The sequence below is a fragment of the Ambystoma mexicanum genome, chromosome 4p, assembly GCF_040938575.1.
Source record: "Ambystoma mexicanum isolate Mex_15411 chromosome 4p, UKY_AmexF1_1, whole genome shotgun sequence".
Lineage (NCBI taxonomy): Eukaryota > Metazoa > Chordata > Amphibia > Caudata > Ambystomatidae > Ambystoma > Ambystoma mexicanum.
The window spans coordinates 281,462,672-281,479,632 of record NC_090927.1 but is presented as its reverse complement, the minus strand read 5'-3'; the positions used below and the strand labels follow the sequence as shown (position 1 = coordinate 281,479,632).

The 16,961-nt window shown below is 48.4% G+C and overlaps 1 protein-coding gene across 2 annotated transcripts in view; it reads left to right on the top strand.

Annotated features, from left to right (window-relative positions):
- Positions 1–16,961, top strand: part of LOC138453203 (adhesion G protein-coupled receptor F5-like) — a 939,048-nt gene that overhangs the window by 316,695 nt on the left and 605,392 nt on the right. For both annotated transcript variants that reach the window (XM_069605830.1, XM_069605831.1), the window contains exon 4: positions 10,231–10,389. In XM_069605830.1, the coding sequence (XP_069461931.1) occupies positions 10,231–10,389 (159 nt within the window). The remainder of the gene's footprint in view (positions 1–10,230; positions 10,390–16,961) is intronic.

The window sequence follows — 16,961 nt, the reverse complement described above, 5'->3', positions numbered from 1 at the left end:
CTTGTTATGCCATGTGGTTCGGGTTTGCATTGTCTAAAGTGGGCTGTTTGGCTCACATCATTCGAGAGTTTCTTACATTGGAGCGACATTTTGACTAATTAATCGTCTGCTTGGTGCGGGATCGCATTGTGCGGGTCCGGCTGAGGTACTATTTCCGGTGGTCGTTCAGGATGCGGTCTGCTGCGCTCCCCTCTCTGTCTCTCCTCAGTGCTCCAGTCCCCGTCTGTGCCTTTCCGCCCAGCTCCAGGCCTCCTTGGGGTCAGTGAAATGGACCGAGGTGACCGTATCTGACTCCCATCATTTGCAGGCGCTTCTTGAGTGGATCGAAGGATTGGCGCGCCCTCTGTACTTCCTGGTGAAGTCAGGAAAGAAAGCAATTCTCGATCCGTTGTATGTGACTGTGCCTTTTGATCTTGCCATTTGGAGCAGGGCGTCCCTGTCCCTATAATTTAGGAACCTTGCGATGACTGTTCGCGGGGGTGCGCCGGGTACGGCCTTCCCAGTCGGAATGCGGTGGGCTCTTTCTATGGAGAAAAATTTGGAGAAGGCCTTTTCATCGTATGTGTTTAACAGCCAATCTTCGAGAAACAGTTCCATACAGCCTCCTTCTACCTTCTCCGGGAGGCCGAGTATGCGGATATTATTTCGCCGAGACCTTCCTTCACTGTCATCCACCCTTGATTCTAGGATCTTAATCCGTGCTAGCATGCCGGACATCTGGCGATTCGCCTCTCGTATGGAGTCTTCCGTTCCCGATATCCTCGCTTCGGCCTCTCCAGTGCGTGCGGTTAGTTTTTGAAGGTCATGCCTTAGCAGGGACACATCTGCGCCTATGCTGTCCATTTTTTTCTCCATCGAGGTTCTGGAGCTAGCAATGGCGATCATTATATCACGGAGGGAGATCTCGTCCTCTGGGAGCTGCCTCTGCCATCGGTAGCTTTTCAGGAGAGTGAGATTCGGACGTTGTTGCATACTGTTCAATTCGACTTTGCGTCGAGGATTTTCTTGGCTTATCCTTCCCCATCTTTTACCCTCACTTGTGTTGCGGGGGCGGTAGTAGAGGCAGATTCAGAGTTTAAATCTTTACGGTAGCCACGGTTATCCCCAGAGGGAGCGAGGGGGGAATCAAGGGCACCGATCACACTCCCCAGTTCCAGGGCGTCGCCACCCTCCACTCCTTACCGCGTTGGTATTCAGCGCTGCGGGGATCGTCGTAGGAGGGTTCGTGGGCACTCTATGCGAAGCGGAGCACCCACGTTGTTGCTGATCATTGAAGCTACGTAGGCGTGTAGTGGCAGTATCTCAGTAGGCAGGCCCAGCGGATCCAGATCCTCAGGGGTGTATTGACTGCGTCCGGCCGTGGCCCTTCAGTCTTGAAAGCTGGACTGGCGTCGTAGTCTTGTCTCCGGCGCCAAACCGGATGGTGAAGCCGGTTACGTCGTGGCGTTTTGGGTAGTTAGAGCGCTGATCACTCCTCGAGTCACTGGTATCACAGCGTCGGGGTCTCGCAGTAGTGGGTGACCCCCGCTCATCCAGGTGTGTTTGCAGCTCTTGCTTTCACTGCCGGCTTCGCTTAATGTGTCGTGCTCTCTTCGTATTTTGCTTACGGCGAGCTGGCGGCAGCCATCTTAGGTGCTGAGCGCGGCTCCAAGCCCGTGTTTGCTGGTGGTCGTATCTTCGGGAATCTGCATCGGATTGCTCCGTTCTTGCAGGAATCGATGCCGCTTGTGTTTGGACAGCTATATGTTTTAAACAGTCCACAACGGCTATCTTCGCAAGATTTAGCTCAGGATCTGGCTGGCGGCTCAAGAGCAATGGCGGCTCACGTCCGCATCGTTCGGCGGTTGGCCACGCCCCCGGCAAAGCAGCTGCTTTTGATACTTGGGCAGAAAAATATTGTAAGAGCATTTGGCAAGAGCAAAAAACAATTCGAAGAAAGACAAAAATAGGTAAGAAGATCTTCACAGCGAGGATCATCCAAGATGGTACCCAGGAGAAAAAGGAGTCCAACCACAAACCATTTGTTAATCCAACCTTATTTTCCATGATCACTCTGAGTTTATGGAAGGCAGCAATAGTTTGTGACAGGGTACCATTCTCTGAGTCATTGGGAGGCACAAATGTGCAACAAATACTCCGCATTCTTTAACATAGTCCCCCTTCCATTGCTGTCAGGAGGTCAATAATGTAATGGTTTTGCAAAGTCATGAGCCGCAAGGCCCTTAGCTCTTCTTTAATGGCACTAAACGCTAACGCAGGCACGTTGACAAACAGTAGAAGTTCATAACTGGTCACCTAGAGCCACTTGGTGTTTGCTGTGGTTTTGACGCTAGGTTCTAGAAGAGCAGCAAAACCAGTTTTGGTTTGATTTAACAGCCAGTACTGTTCAGGAATGTCCATTAAGACTTTTGATAAGGCTACTGAAAAGTAATTCGAGCTTTGGGATCATTTCAATAGTTTCCAGTTAACGTCATTGAACAAATTAATTTATTTGTCCATATATGATGATGAAGAGGAAGCACAGATGTAGCTTTGGACATTGGACGGGCCAAGACCAGACACTCCTCAGGGATGATGAGGTCTGGCACGTGGAGTGTAGAGAGACTGCACACACCTCGCCAGGCTGTAGGCAACTGCCTATTGGCAAGAGATCCACACATCCCAAAAATGTTCAGAAATGCAGCCGTACCTCCAGTCAGATCAGCGATGTGAAATGTGTGGCTGTAGTTCCCATTTGTGCCAACATGCACCGTACCATCTCCCTTAAAACACAGAGAAAAATAGGTACACGTCTGTATCTTAACAGGTTTTTCTGGCTTTGTGAGCCACGTCAGATGCTACAAATAATGTTGCCACACAGTCCCAGATTCTTGGTTTATTCGTGCAACCCCTTCTTCTGAAAATCCCCTCATTCTTCTAGCTCTGCAACTCTTCAACCCTTGCTCCCATCGATTTTTAGGAAGAATAGCTTCTTTTAAACTCAATTGAACTCTTTGTATACACCGGACATTCTTCTGCTCTGTATGATCTGCAGCTGAGCATTCTTCATTGATAGGCAAAATGGATGGTGTAACTCATTGCCCTTTAAACTGCACTCATACTCTGCACAATGCTAGGCGCACTAGACACAGTGCTTATGCTACCTCTACTTCATTTAGGATAAACACCCTGGGGACAGCATAAGCATGGGGGATGAGAGAGCAAATATAGCAATATCCTCCCGATCTGTCCCTCACAACCTTCCTCATATGGCTGTACCATACATTACCTACTCTGAAACCATGTGCATCTGTGGTGGGATCTATTTCATCATCCCCATTATCCGAGAAATCAACATCAATACTTATTCTTACTCTTGACAATACTGTTGAGGCTGGAAATGCATTGGAGGGACAGGACCGATATGTATTTGTCCTGTACTCCTTTTATCATGTGTGTTCTGTGTTAATTTCTGCACAGGAGTACATGTGTGACTCTTGGCAGTGCAGCTCTTCCTCTTTTTGGTTGTGGTGAACAGACCCCTGGGATACCCTTATGTCACCCATGGGTGGGACTACAACCCTGTACCCCTATTGTATGTTTTTGGGCACCTGTGGGTGGCCCACAGTGCAGTGTATGGGCTGGCGGCAGCTCCATGCTGAATTTGACAGGTGCTCTGAGTATCCTCCATTTTGGGGTGCCCAGGCCCTGCCATTTGAATCAGTTGATTCCTGATAGGAGACAAAATGGCCCCTGTGACCTCTTTCTTTCTATTGTCTGTTATCTTGTTTTCCCAAAGTCCTGGGAAGCCATGACTCTGTCCCTTCCGCTGACTAGCTGTTAGGTGGAAGTTCCATATATGGTATTATGGGGAAGTCCAGGCCAGACTGGCTGGAGCCTCCCCAATGACTGTATGTTGTGGGTACCCCCTTGGAGTGGGACCTGGTTGAAAGGAGTGTGTGACCAATATACATTTCATGTTATGGGTGTCTGGTTTCTAGTGTGTGACACAATGAATGAGACAGCCCTGCTTCAAACTGGTATGAATGCAGTGTGGAGTGCTGAATGGCTGGGTGTGCTTCCCAATCCACATTCCTTGTTGTGAGTGTCTGGATGGAGAAGAATGGCCTGAATGCACTGTGAGCCTGATTGGCTGCCTGCCTGCTTAATGGCGTTCTGAATTATTGGCTGCCTGAGCCTGGCTCAGCAGTGTGAATGAGAGATAGAACAGTATATCTGGGGACCTCTCACTGACTAGAATCGTTCAGAATCTGAAGTTGAAACTTTATGCTTAACCTTGAAGCCCAGTTGGAAGAAGAAGGCTATGCTGCTGCTTTCCTTCGAAGCAATACAAAAGCAGTCGTGTCTCCAAGAACTGATCCAAGAGCGGACCTGACTTGGAGACCTCTTACTGAGCTAGGAGGGACCATTGTGCACATGCTAACCTTCACCAAGGCTCCCTGGAAGTCAGTCCTCGAAAGGCTTGCTGACCGGAAACTGGCACCACCGAGGAAACTGAAGTGAAGCGCCAGGACGTTGAGGCCATCGACGACCATCACCGTCGACAGAGGTTAAGAGGACCGCTGTAACCTTGTCGACACCAGCTGCAACACTCCATTGCCTAAGACACTTTGAAATCAAGGACTCCCTTGCCGTCGATCGCTTTGTCCCGCCGGAGAAAATCAAGGTCGCAGACGAACTAAGGAGCATCCGCCGGTGGGTTTCCCACCACACAAAGTCCACAAAGACGCCGACGAAGATCCAAAAGCCAGCCGTAGACTAGTCCCGATCGCTGACGCCAAACTCTGATGACTTGACGCCTTTGCTGGGCCTATGCTCTTCATCGATCTGCTTTGTGGCAATGAACTCTCGTCATCTAGGTGTACTGCATGCCTCATCTTCGCAGGATGTCCACGAGCACTGCAAGGACCGAATATGCTGCCTCAACGACATTGTTCTGCATGTCTTCAAGGAATCTCGATGTCCCGTGGCTCCTGCCTTAAAGGGAGTTCACTCAAGAAGGATCTGTCGACGACCCATCGAAGAGCTCTGCTAAACCAGTTACATTGCGGTAGTAGAACCTTTTTAGAAGGAACCAAAAGTCTTCTAAACAATATATGCACTGGGCTTGTTGATATACTTTATTTACAGGTTGCCCAGGTGGGGGGATCCTCATAAAGAACTGTGTCTTGCGGTAGGGACCAACTATTCTGACAATTGTTTAACTCAACTTGTTTGCCTCCCATGTCTGGTGTTGGTTCACATTGCTTTTAGACTTGTATGTCATTTACAACTGTCAACAGTTGGTGCATTTTAAAGGAGTCAAGTGTCAACTGTGGTGCCACATAGATATTGTATATATTTACCATATTAGTATTGCCTGAGCACAAAGTGTTTTATTGTGTATGTCCTCGACGCCTCTTGACGATACGTGACTCCCGCTTTAAAGGAGGTCACTCAAGAAGGATCTGTCGACGCCTCTTCGAAGAACTCTACTCCACCAGGTACATTGGGGGGGTAATAACATTATAGGAGGGAATAAGACTATTGAACAATATATGGACTGGGCTTGTGCTATTTATCTTATTTTACAGGTTGCCCAGGTGGGGGGGATCTCCTCACAGAACTGTGTCTAGGTAGCTGGGCCAGTATTCTGCCAATTGTGTCAACCATCTTGCTTTCCCTCCTCTCCCTATTGGATGGCTCCCTCTTTATTGATCTGTGTGACATTTTTACCTGATAGTTGATGCGCTTTAATGAGATCTAATATTGCTGGTACCACCTTAGAATTGTAGATATTTACCATTGTTGATTTTCCTGAGCACAAAGTGAGTTATTGTGATAGTGTACATAACCTTTGAATATTGATTTTTATAAAGACTGTGTTTTCAGTAATACAGGGTGTGGACATTCCTTGGTGGGGGCTTGGGGACTACACTGTACTTAAGAACTTGCCTGCATCACCTCCCGAGAAGCAAGTACTTGATTGCTCGTCCATTGCTACCATAATAGAGAATCTTGGCTGGGGTCTTCTGTGCCTCTCCTCTACCATATAGAGAGCAGAAGTACAGACACCCCCCTCCCGTCTTTACAGTATTGCCTATGGAGCAGGCAACAGGCCAGTTTGTCTAAGGATGAACAAGAAGCCATCCATTTCCTCTCAGCCGCCCTACAATTACTTTTAAGTGTAGCTAGGTCGGAGTCATACCAGGAATTGCACTTGGCTTTGGACTTCAAGCGGATTCTCATGACACGGGCAAGAGCATGAAGAGTATCAGAAATAGAAGAGTAGAGAAGGGATAGGGCTGTGTCAGGGTGTGAGTCAGCCAGAGGCGGAGGGGGGGGAGAGAAGGTGGCACCGAAAGCCTCGACTAACACGCGCTTAATGGGACGGATGTCCGAGAAGGTAGGTGGCAGTGTTGGGGTAGGCTTGGCTTGGGGGAAGAGAGTGACAGATGAGAGGAGAGGAGGCAGTGGTCACTCCAGGAGAGAGGAGTGGTCAGAGGGATAGAGAGGGGGAGGCCAGAAGAGATCAGGACATCAAGTGTGTGACCTGCAGAGTGCGTCGGGCCAGAGGGGAGAATAGAGAGGGAGAGGGAATTGCAGAGTTCGCGAAAGAGCAAAGATGAGGAACAGGCAGAATCGAGGTGGATGTTAAGATCACCAAGTAAGAGGAGGTTAGTGGATGAGGCTAGTAGGGAGGAGGAGAGGTCAGCCCATTTGCAGAGAAAAGAGGTGATTTGACCAGGGGGCCGGTATAGAGTAGCAACAGTAAGTGTGGCTAGGCTAGAGAGAGAACCTGCAGACAAGGCATTCGAAAGAGGAGTAGGTCTGAGTGGGAATGATAGTGGAAGGAATCCACTCAGAAAAGATCAGGGCTACACCACCACCGGGCCGGGTGGATCTGGACGCAGAGAGGATCTTGTAGCCCTCAGGGAGAGTGTCAAAGCTCGTGACAGAGCTGGCCATGAACCAAGTCTCCGTAAGACTGAGAACATCAAGGTCCAGTTCTTCCAAGAGGTGGCAGATGTCAGAGGAGTGTTTGACAGCAGAGCGAGAGTTGAGAGTGGCAAAATGAAGAAGGTTGCCAGCCTTAATGACCTTCCGGGGTGGGGTACAGATCAGAGGTATGCCCTGCGGAAGAGTAGAGGTAGCCTGAAGTGGGGCAGAGCAGGAGGGAGGATTGGGCATGGTAGCCATGGAATGAGAGGAGGGGACAGCCGGAGATTAAAGGAAGTTGATGAGGTGACGGAACCGCCTATCGAAGAGGAGGAGATTGGCCTGAGGACATTGGACCATGACAGTGCCATTAAGGTAGACGTTGAGGATGACTCTGGAGGAGTCAAAGAAAGCCATGAGAACTTCCCAGCCTGTGCCACCATTAATGTCTTCACTCCCTCCATGGTGACACCTTAATTGCACTTGGAAAAATTGCAGAATCGTTGGCAGACCTCATTGCTTTTATCTGTTAATTGTACTTACCCTGCCTGTGCAGACTTTTATCATTTCAGAATTTCAAGGGCTCTGAATGACTGTTGTTTTTTCCCCTTGCTCCCTCCTTGAGCGCTTTGAAACACTTGCCTTATGTATAGGCGCTTTACAAATAAACAATACCATACCATACCATAGCAACGGAAAGTGGGTCACACCTGTCTTTACTGGGGCTCCCCCATCTCTTCCAGCTACTTGCTACAGCCATGTGTGTACCACGGCTCATCCTACAATCCCATGGTGTACTGTCTATCATTGCTACTGGAGCAGTAGGCAGGGCTGCTACCATGCTCTCCCTGCTCGACATCCGATTCCCATTCCTCTTCATCTCCTAATCCTGCTATCACTTCTCCTGACACTGTTGCAGGCACAGAAACATACTCTGCACTACCATGCCAGTTCTATCCTCCATGTTCACATTGACCTCCTTGAGTGCTGATTTATCCAACCTGACGAGGACTTGTCCATGCCTCATCATTCCTTCCTGTGCATCCTTTACCTGTCTCTTCACTTCTTCCTGCTCTTCATTTCTTTGCTGCCATAACCGCATTAGCTCTTCTTCCGCTAGCCTGAGAGCTTCTTCTATTTTTTTCACGCTCCTGTGTCTCGACCACCCTTCTCAGCCAAAGGCCTAACCTTCTACTCCCTCATTCTCAATCCTTCATCCGCTCTTCTAGCTGCCGACTTCACTCTCTCGCGTTCTTCCACCCTTAATCCATCTGCTAACCTAGCAGTCGGGGAGTTATTCCCTTTCCGGTCTCCATTCTCAGTCTTTCTGTAGCCCTAACCATTGAAGGAGTTACCCTTCCACTGTCCTCGCTATCCCACATCATAGGCATTGCAGCTGATGGAGACATCCCCTGTGTCCATCTTGCAACTACTGGAGTGGCCGCCGGGGAAAATGGAGGTTCTACCTCAGGGTCTGTGTACCCCAAAGCCAAATGGGATTAGGAATACAGAAGGACATGCGCTTTTTAAAGAAAATCCTTTGGCGTGCCACCAAGAGGAAAAGTAACAGGGCACAGTACAGACACTTTTTGGGAAGTAAGAGTAAGTAAAGGTAAGATGGAAAGACGACCCTTGGACAAATAAACACACGCAACGTAAACATGGGGAAAGTAGAGACCAAAACGCAGTCAAATATTTGTCAAAAAACAACACCAAACAACTCCAAAACACAGAGGGCCTCATTATAAGTGTGGCGGCCACGGAATGACCAGTGCCAGTAAGGGACCGGCACCGTTCATTCCGGGCCCCCACATTACGAGTTCTGCAGCAGGTCCCGCACTGTACGCCTGGCCAGACCAGGCATGCAGAGCGGGACCCGCTAGCAAACCAGGATGCTAACAATGGGCCCGTCATTAACAGGCCAGTTGTTGGCATCCTCCCCATTCCCATTGAGCCCTATTGGGGCTCAAATAGGAATGGGGACGTTCCGGGTCCTGCGAAAGAGAATTTCCAGGCCCTCCAAGGTCGGAATGGCTCGGTAAATCCCCTTTTGCGGGACACGGACCCGAGTTTGGAGGTAGCCATGCCGCTAAAAACGGCATGGCTACCTCCAAACTCGTAATGAGGCCCAATGTCCTAAATAGAAAAGTTGGATTGCATGATCTTCAGCTTCAACAGCTGAACAAAACAGCAACTAATGAGTTCAAGGGATTTGTTTTGTCCGAGCACACTATATCTCCGCGTGATTTGGTGACTCTGTTTGGCTTACCACATAAACCTGTACTACCAAATCCACGTGACTGGTTCGGGCACCATTAATGGCTGCCAGCAAGTACTACAAGATGCATTGGAACCCCAAAAACTGAAGTGCATATTTGATTAGAGTCGTGAGCAAGGCTCTGCGGAGCTCCGCCCATCCTTAGTGTCCAAACACATATTTTCTATCAATAGCAATTGACAGCAACTTGTGGAGATTGTGTTTTTTGTACACATGTTCACGGGCCTGGTGTTAGTCAAACAAAGGGATTGCTTCATGTGTAAAGACATGATGAAAAATAGAAAAGTGATTTATTAAACTCAATTGTGTGCTTTGTTTATTTGGAATGATCAAAGAGAATGACATGCTTAATAGTACCTCTGTCAAAATTGTGAGTCCCGCTACTGAGATAGAGCCTCCTGTGTCTGATGGTGCCCACGTCACATAAGGTGGCAATGCTCTACAAGCACATGGACCATTCTCCTCTGGTGCAGCACATACGGCTACAGGGTGATGGCAGGCCCTCGAGGGCCACTATCTGGTATAGGCTCTGTGGTCTTCTCTTGAGCCGCAAGTTAAAGATGAAGTAAAGGCGTCCTAGTTTCTCAATGGTTAGCCTAATCATGCTGCCGACTGCCTGCCCTCTTAAGTTGTTTCTCGTGCACGTTCTTCCATGCTGAGCAATGCTGTTTGTTCATACAAAATAAATCCACCTGATAGCCTTCAAAATATGGCAAGCGCTGTCCTTTGTACTCGAGTGTGGCGGTCTGTATTTCGTTTATGCTTTAAAAACGTGCAGTAGTTTTTTTTGAAAAATGAAAAAGAACTATTTATTTGATAATGATCTCTAAAACGATAAACATCAATGTACGCGAGAATCAATGCGTTGTATAAGGAGCACCTCGTGTTATCAGGTATTGTACTATTGACTCCTGCGTGAAGCACAGGAAGACAACTTGCATAATACCTATTATTCCAGCAGGGGGCAGTGAAAGATTACACATTCACCGTCCAAGGAGTACAGTATTTAACCATGTCTTTTCATATTTTTTCAGCAGTAACAGTGCCACAAAACTACATCGCCGACGTAGAGATAAGCGTTCCGAATGCATCGTTAATGGCACCTCTCATAAACTTTCTGAAAGAGCGAAACATCGCAGGCCCATTCAATACTTCAGACGGAGTCAATATCACAAGCGTCACTGTCACAACAGGTAAGAGTTACATACTTTAACTGTATCGGGATAGTTGGCTGGACACTAGAAGCTTGTATTGGATTATAAATATTTAAAACACTATTTTGTTTTCTGGTTTGAATGTAAAATGTATTAGTCACTATGGTATAGTATAATGAAGGCATGCATGCATTTTAAAAATATTTAATTCGAGTGTGTCCTAAAATAGTTGGACCGTTATTCACAATGAAAGCTATTATGTAGAAACGGCCTATGAAATTTAGGAAAATATGAAGTTGGACAAAGCATTCATTTTTTTGACAAACTATATCTTTATTGCAATGGCGGCTGGAGAATTGTTTCATTGGAGGGACGTAAATATTTGCCACAAATATGCTTGAGTGACCGGGCTTAGCGAGGGAAAGCAAACCAACCAAAGGGATGCTGAGGGCGGCGAATGGAAATTGATGCATTATACGGCAGACTTTCTGTGAAAATGTGGGTTAAAAGCCAGACAGTTGGTTTTGTATGGTAACGCATGAAAAAATCCAATATATGGAAGTCACCAATGGTGAACAGGAACATTTCCCAACGCATTTTCATGATGCCTTTACTCGCAATATATGCCAGTATGCAAAACATTTTCATGCTGGCTGTGACCATACATTCCCTTGCTGGCTGCACATATGCCAATATTCGCAATTAAGAACATACTCATGCTTGCTTTGCACATAATGCCAGTAGTGGTGTCACCGGGGGCTCTATCCTCTCCACATGGCTCCAATGTCTTTCTGGCCCCTTTGGCTCACCTGCTCCCCACCCTCTCTTCTAACTTTCAGTGTTATGCCGATGACACTCAGCTCTCTCATGTTTCTCTCATCCTTCTCTCCTCCCTTGCTCATTCCTGACTATTCGCGATTCAGGATTGGTGCGCCTCCAATGATGTTTGCCTTAATGCCAGTAAGAAGGCGATCCTTCTCAATGCGACCCCTGCACCTGCTTTCCCTCTCTCTCTTGCCACCCTCCTTGGGCCCTCTACCCTCACCTTCAGAGGCATTGGGCGGGGTCCTGGGGGGGCTGAGGGGGCTATAGCCCGGGTCTTTTGGTTGTAGCCATGGATAGAAGCTCAGGAGCTACAATCAAAAGGCTAGCTAGCCCCGAGTCCCGACAGTCCCAACATTAGTACAGCCCCAGATCTTTTCCAGACCCAACAACACCCCTGCTCACCTTCCTGTGAGGCAATAAACCTTGGTGTCAGCTTCGACTCCACTCTCTCCTTCTCTCGTCACATCACGGACCTTGCCAAAAAGGCCCACTTCCAGCTGCACCTCCTCAGTGGTATTCTACCTTTCCTCACTTTCCCCCAGAAGCACACTGTCTCCAGAGCCCTGGTTCTCTCCAGGCTGGACTACTGCAACAGCCTCTTTCTCAATATATCTATTGCTACTCTTTGCCCCCAGAACAGCACTGCAAGACTTATCCTTGCCCTCAAGCCCAGGGACCATATCTCTGCTGCCCTGAAATCTCTCCACTGGCTCCCAGTGACTGCAAGGATAGAGTTCAAGACCCTCTGCATCGCCCACAAGACATTCTGGGGACAGGGCCTACACTACATCCAACTCTCTCTTCTGAGATGTCTTCCTTCTAGAGCTCTTCACTTAGCCACCTCCAACTCTCTGAGGGTCAAACGCTTCTCCAGGCAGAGAGTGGGGGGTAGATCTCTCTCCTGTGCAGATGCCTCCCCCTGGAATGGCCTCCAAGCCCCTCACCAGACTTGAGCCAGACCACGTGAAGTTCCGGAAACAGCTCAAGACCCTCCCTTTCTCCTCTGCCTTCTCTCTCTCGCTCCCTTGCTAAACTACCTGTCTGCTGCGCTGTCAGGTTGCTTGGTTCCCTCTGAGTCTCACTGGGCACCGGGCACTTCCACGACCAGTCTTCCTTTGCAATGCCTCCCTACCTACTCCACACTTGGGGGCTGTAACTGTAACCATTACAGCCCCCCTGCCTCCTTGCACTTACCCAGATCCGTGTTACCCTGGCTGCACTCACTCAGAGCCATGCTGCCCTGATCGCACTTCCCCCTTTCCTCTCCATTACACTTCCCCTCTCCTCCCCCTTGCACTTCACGTTGTTGCACTTGCACATTCTGAATGACACAAGGCCTAGTAGGATTGGTTGTCTTGTCCTCCCTATGTCTACCCTCCCTTGTCTTGTCATCCGTAGGAACACTTGTGTACAGGCGCTTTATAAACGCCATATCATATCATAGTGATACTATGAGAAAACATGGCCGTGCCGGCTCTGCCAATAGAGGTCAGTACCTGAACATTCCTTCAACCCCCAAATCATTTGGGGGTCAAGAGGAAGCCCCCAAATCAGAGGCCTGCTCACCATGTTGGTGAGCGGACCTCTTGATTCATTCGCAAATCAAAAGCCTGCTCACTAGCACGGTGAACGTCCTTCTCCATGCTGGTGATGAGGTCGTTGATGTCTGCTTGTGCCCTGGCCTTTTATGTGATCAATCAAAGCAGCGACCCACCCACCGACTGGTCTCTGCATTGATTCATTAAATAAAATATGCCTCTGATTTGGAGGCACCGCACAAATCAGGACTCACAATCAGAACTCTCATTTGGAGGCACAGGGGGAATTTTTTTAACACATGCATACACTTACACTCACATATCCATACACATCGTTCACTTTCTCATTCACCTATGCACCCATTCACTCATACCGACATCATTCACTCACACATTCATCATATACACAACTGCGCACACATTCACATTTTATTTTCTTAGCTGCAGGCACCCTGGTCCAGAATCCACTCCTCCAGGTCCCGTGATGGCCTGCTCCGTGCAACAGGAACATGAAGCAGGAAGCAGGGGGTGCTTCCTGGTTCCTGCACATGCACGCAGGAGCCAGAAAGTGACCTGGAGGCTGTCCCGACAACTCTGTGTACAGACAGGTGTGGGAGCGACCACTCCGACATTCAGAGCTGCAGTATCCTAATCTGCATCCCCAATGGGCCATACAAGGCATAGGAAGCAAAACTCCCCAACCATGCTTGGCCCATTGGAAATGCGTGCAGGGGTACGAAAAAAGAAGCCAACCCAGGAGAGGTCCCTCGGCTGCTTTTTGCAGCTGAGGGAAAGCTCAGTGTCTTTACCGGGCTGACTTGGTAGCAACCCGTCCGAAATGGGTGGGTCAATGCCCCATCACCCATTATGTTCATGCCACCCCTGCTTTATCGTACAGCAATTGTGCTGGCCACATTTTGTGTACTCTGCGCGTCCATGGCACCTTCAATACAATAACAAGCATGTCTTGATTGTGCTCTATGGTAGTTAATTCAAAGTATCTACTTTAATCATTGTTAAGATGGATTTCTGAACTCTGACCTGATGGGCAGAGGTTCAGGAGGCCATCCTAGTTTCTTGGAACAGGGTAACCTTCTGGACAAGCCAGACCAATCAAGGTAGTTTGGCGGCGGTCAAGACTGGGTCTCAGGAGGGGTGGGTGACTGAAAGACCTCAATGAGCACACAGAGTAAAGGACACTTACACTCACTCCCAGTCAGGTGTAGATATATTAAAAATACATATACATTTATTTCAAGGCCTTTGAGTTTCAAACACACAAATCAAATCACAGTAATACTTATGAAGCCAACACAATCCTATCCAAATACATATATACAGGACCAATGGGGTCTAAAGGGTTAATGCACGAAATGGGTCCACAATCTAAAAGGGGAAAGAAATAGGCAGTGCAAATAGTCTTTAGCCCCTTCTACATCCAACACACTTCTAACTAAGAGGCAGTCCGATCCCTAAGAAGAGGGGAGCCTAGTGCTCAAAAGTAAAGGCAAAGTAAGCACACGCGGTTGTTCCAATGGGCAAAACAGGGTTTCTTCAGGGGTCTCTAGCAGCTCGGGAATGTGGATGAGGCGATGAAGAATAGGTTCCCACTATTCGACGAGGGTCTCCACTTGAGGGCAAAGTCGATTCCAAGAGTTGGGAATAGTTTGCTAGTTCGCACTAGCAGTGGAAAGGAGAGGGGCCCTCAGGGGCCACTTGTGCATAAAAATGGATGGAGACGCTAGGGGCCACTGGCTAGAGATGCAATTACTCACCGACCCCCCCGGCGCACTCCGGACCAAACTTGGGCAGTCAAGTCCACTTCGGTTGAATGTTCAAGTGCAGCAATTTGGCGGCTCAGTGGCTTTTAGCTGCCAAGATACAGCAATGATTCCCAAACGGGACAGTGGCAAATTATCCGCTCCTAGTGGATGGATCAGGCCAGTTTCACTGCAGCAGGGTTCAGGGGCAGGAGGAGCACAAATGCAGTGCACCTGCAAAAGTCGTCACCATTACTGGGCGACACAGTAACTGTGTATGCTCCAGTTCTGGCGCACTCGTCTCACTTCAAACCTGGGAATGCCAAGTGTATGAAATTCAGTGTCAGGATGCCGTGAACACAGAGCTAGCAGTATACCAAGTTTCGAGGGCCTCCTCGAAACGGCGGCATAGACAGAGCAAAGGTCCTGCGTAAGCTGTTCAGCCCACCGGTTGGCCCAGGGACACTTCCGAGAAGGCTTACTTGCAGGTTTTGGTGAAGGTGCCGAGAATAGTTGGTCCCACTATTCTAATGGGTCGAAGCGTCTTTGCGGACCTGGTAGGATGACCAGTTGCAGAGGGGTCTCACGGGGCGACAGCGGGCTCAGGGTGCCAAACCTTCCAGCGGGTCACCAGCGGTTCCTTGACTCGGTTTCTTAGCTTCAGGATACCTGGATCCTATCTTTCTTTTGGTGAGAACTTCAGGGATCGACATGGTATGGGTGTTTGAGGGCTTCTCTTATCCAGAATCTCCTTCGCGCCAAGACACAGAGGACCCAGTGGGAGATCTGCTCACATACAGGCATACCATACATGGACCAATCATGGACCACTGTGGTCCCAGGCATTCATAGAACTCCAGACTCTCTGGCACCCAGGATGTGTATTGGGGACAGACACCCCAGCCCACATCCTGTAGGCACACACACAAGGCATGCAGAAGCCCGCGAAAGCTTGGCGTTTTGCGGGAAAATGCATGCCCAAATAAGGACTGACCCAAGTCGGCTCGACCTGGGGAAGGACGAAGGGGCAAGATGGCCAAAGGACAGGACAAAGAACCTCGTGGCATGGCCATTTTGGAGCCAGGCCACCTATTCGTGCCAAACGCGGTAATTGCGCTTACCTGGCAGGAAAGGGTTAAAATTACATGAAAAGATAAGCTGCCACCAGCCCTGTCCGTGACACATCTGCACATCTCCTAATAAATCCTTCGAGAGTATCTAGGGCCTTTGGAAATGACTAAGAGACCCATGTGTACTGTACTGGAAGGTACTTGGTACACTTCTTACATGTTGCAGAAAGGTTGCAACATTGGAAAAGGACTAAGGGAAACAAAGTCTCCCAGTACTGACTGTCTTAAGGGCATGTCAGTTTCCCCATAAAAAGTGAGTGACAGCCCAGAGGAGTGCAGCAGAAGGCTGGGCTCCCCTGGCAAAGTCAGACTAAGATGTTAAACAGAAGCAAAACAATTTGGGGGGGAGGGGTACACAACTGGAGGGAAAATTACACATAAATGGAAATCTTTCCTAACAATAATATAAATGGGAGGCAGTCTGGCACACATCTTGTACGAGCATAAGTAACAAAAAGCTTCATACAATGCACAATGTTCCTTCCTAAATTCCCATTGTATAGCAATCAATAATTGCTTGATAAGAATCTGTGTCTCCTCACGTTTTCAATACTTTTATAGCCCAATTGATAAATATATGAACACATCTTCACAAATCCACTCAATCTTATACTCCAACTCTCAAAAAAGGCTGTGTACATTCAGTTACTTGTTCGCCCATGGCATAATTTAGGTCTTGTAGAGTGTGCTTTAATGAATATCTGGGAAAGGTAAGGCGGGGCTGTATTGGAAAGGCACTTGTGGGTAATGGACAGAGATTTAAATATAACACACTCCTGAATTGGGAGCCAGTGGGCGGCTCTTCTCGCCGCAGCTATATGCTCACGATATATGCTCTCATTTAGGTATGTTGAGGGCGATCCAGGGAGCATTGTTTTGTATTACCTGCAGTTTCTGGATGTTCCTCTTAGAGGTGCCGGTAAAGAGGGTGTTGCAATAGTTTATTCTTGATCCGATGACAGTGCAGGCAGCTGTCAATAGAAAGGAATGGCCTGCAGGCGTTAATGATTTTCATAGTATGAGCAACGACAGAGGCGATGGAGTTCACATGATGTGAGAGAGAGAGTTGTGTCTAGGTAGACCCTAGGGTTTTTACTGTGGAGTAGGCCGGTATAGAGATCCAATCTGTAGTCAAGGTACTATAACAGGTGGGAGGAGGGGTCAAGTCTTTTTTCATACAGTTGGGGAGCCCATGTGGCCAATCTGTCTTTTTTCGTCATTCAGGCAAGACAGTGTCCAGCCATCCATGCCTAAATAGTGTGGCAGCCAGCTTTCCTGTGTCTATGATTTTGACAAGTTGGATATTAAGGTCTAGCAGTGCAGATTTTGTGCCGTGGCCTGGGCGGAATCCAGATTGG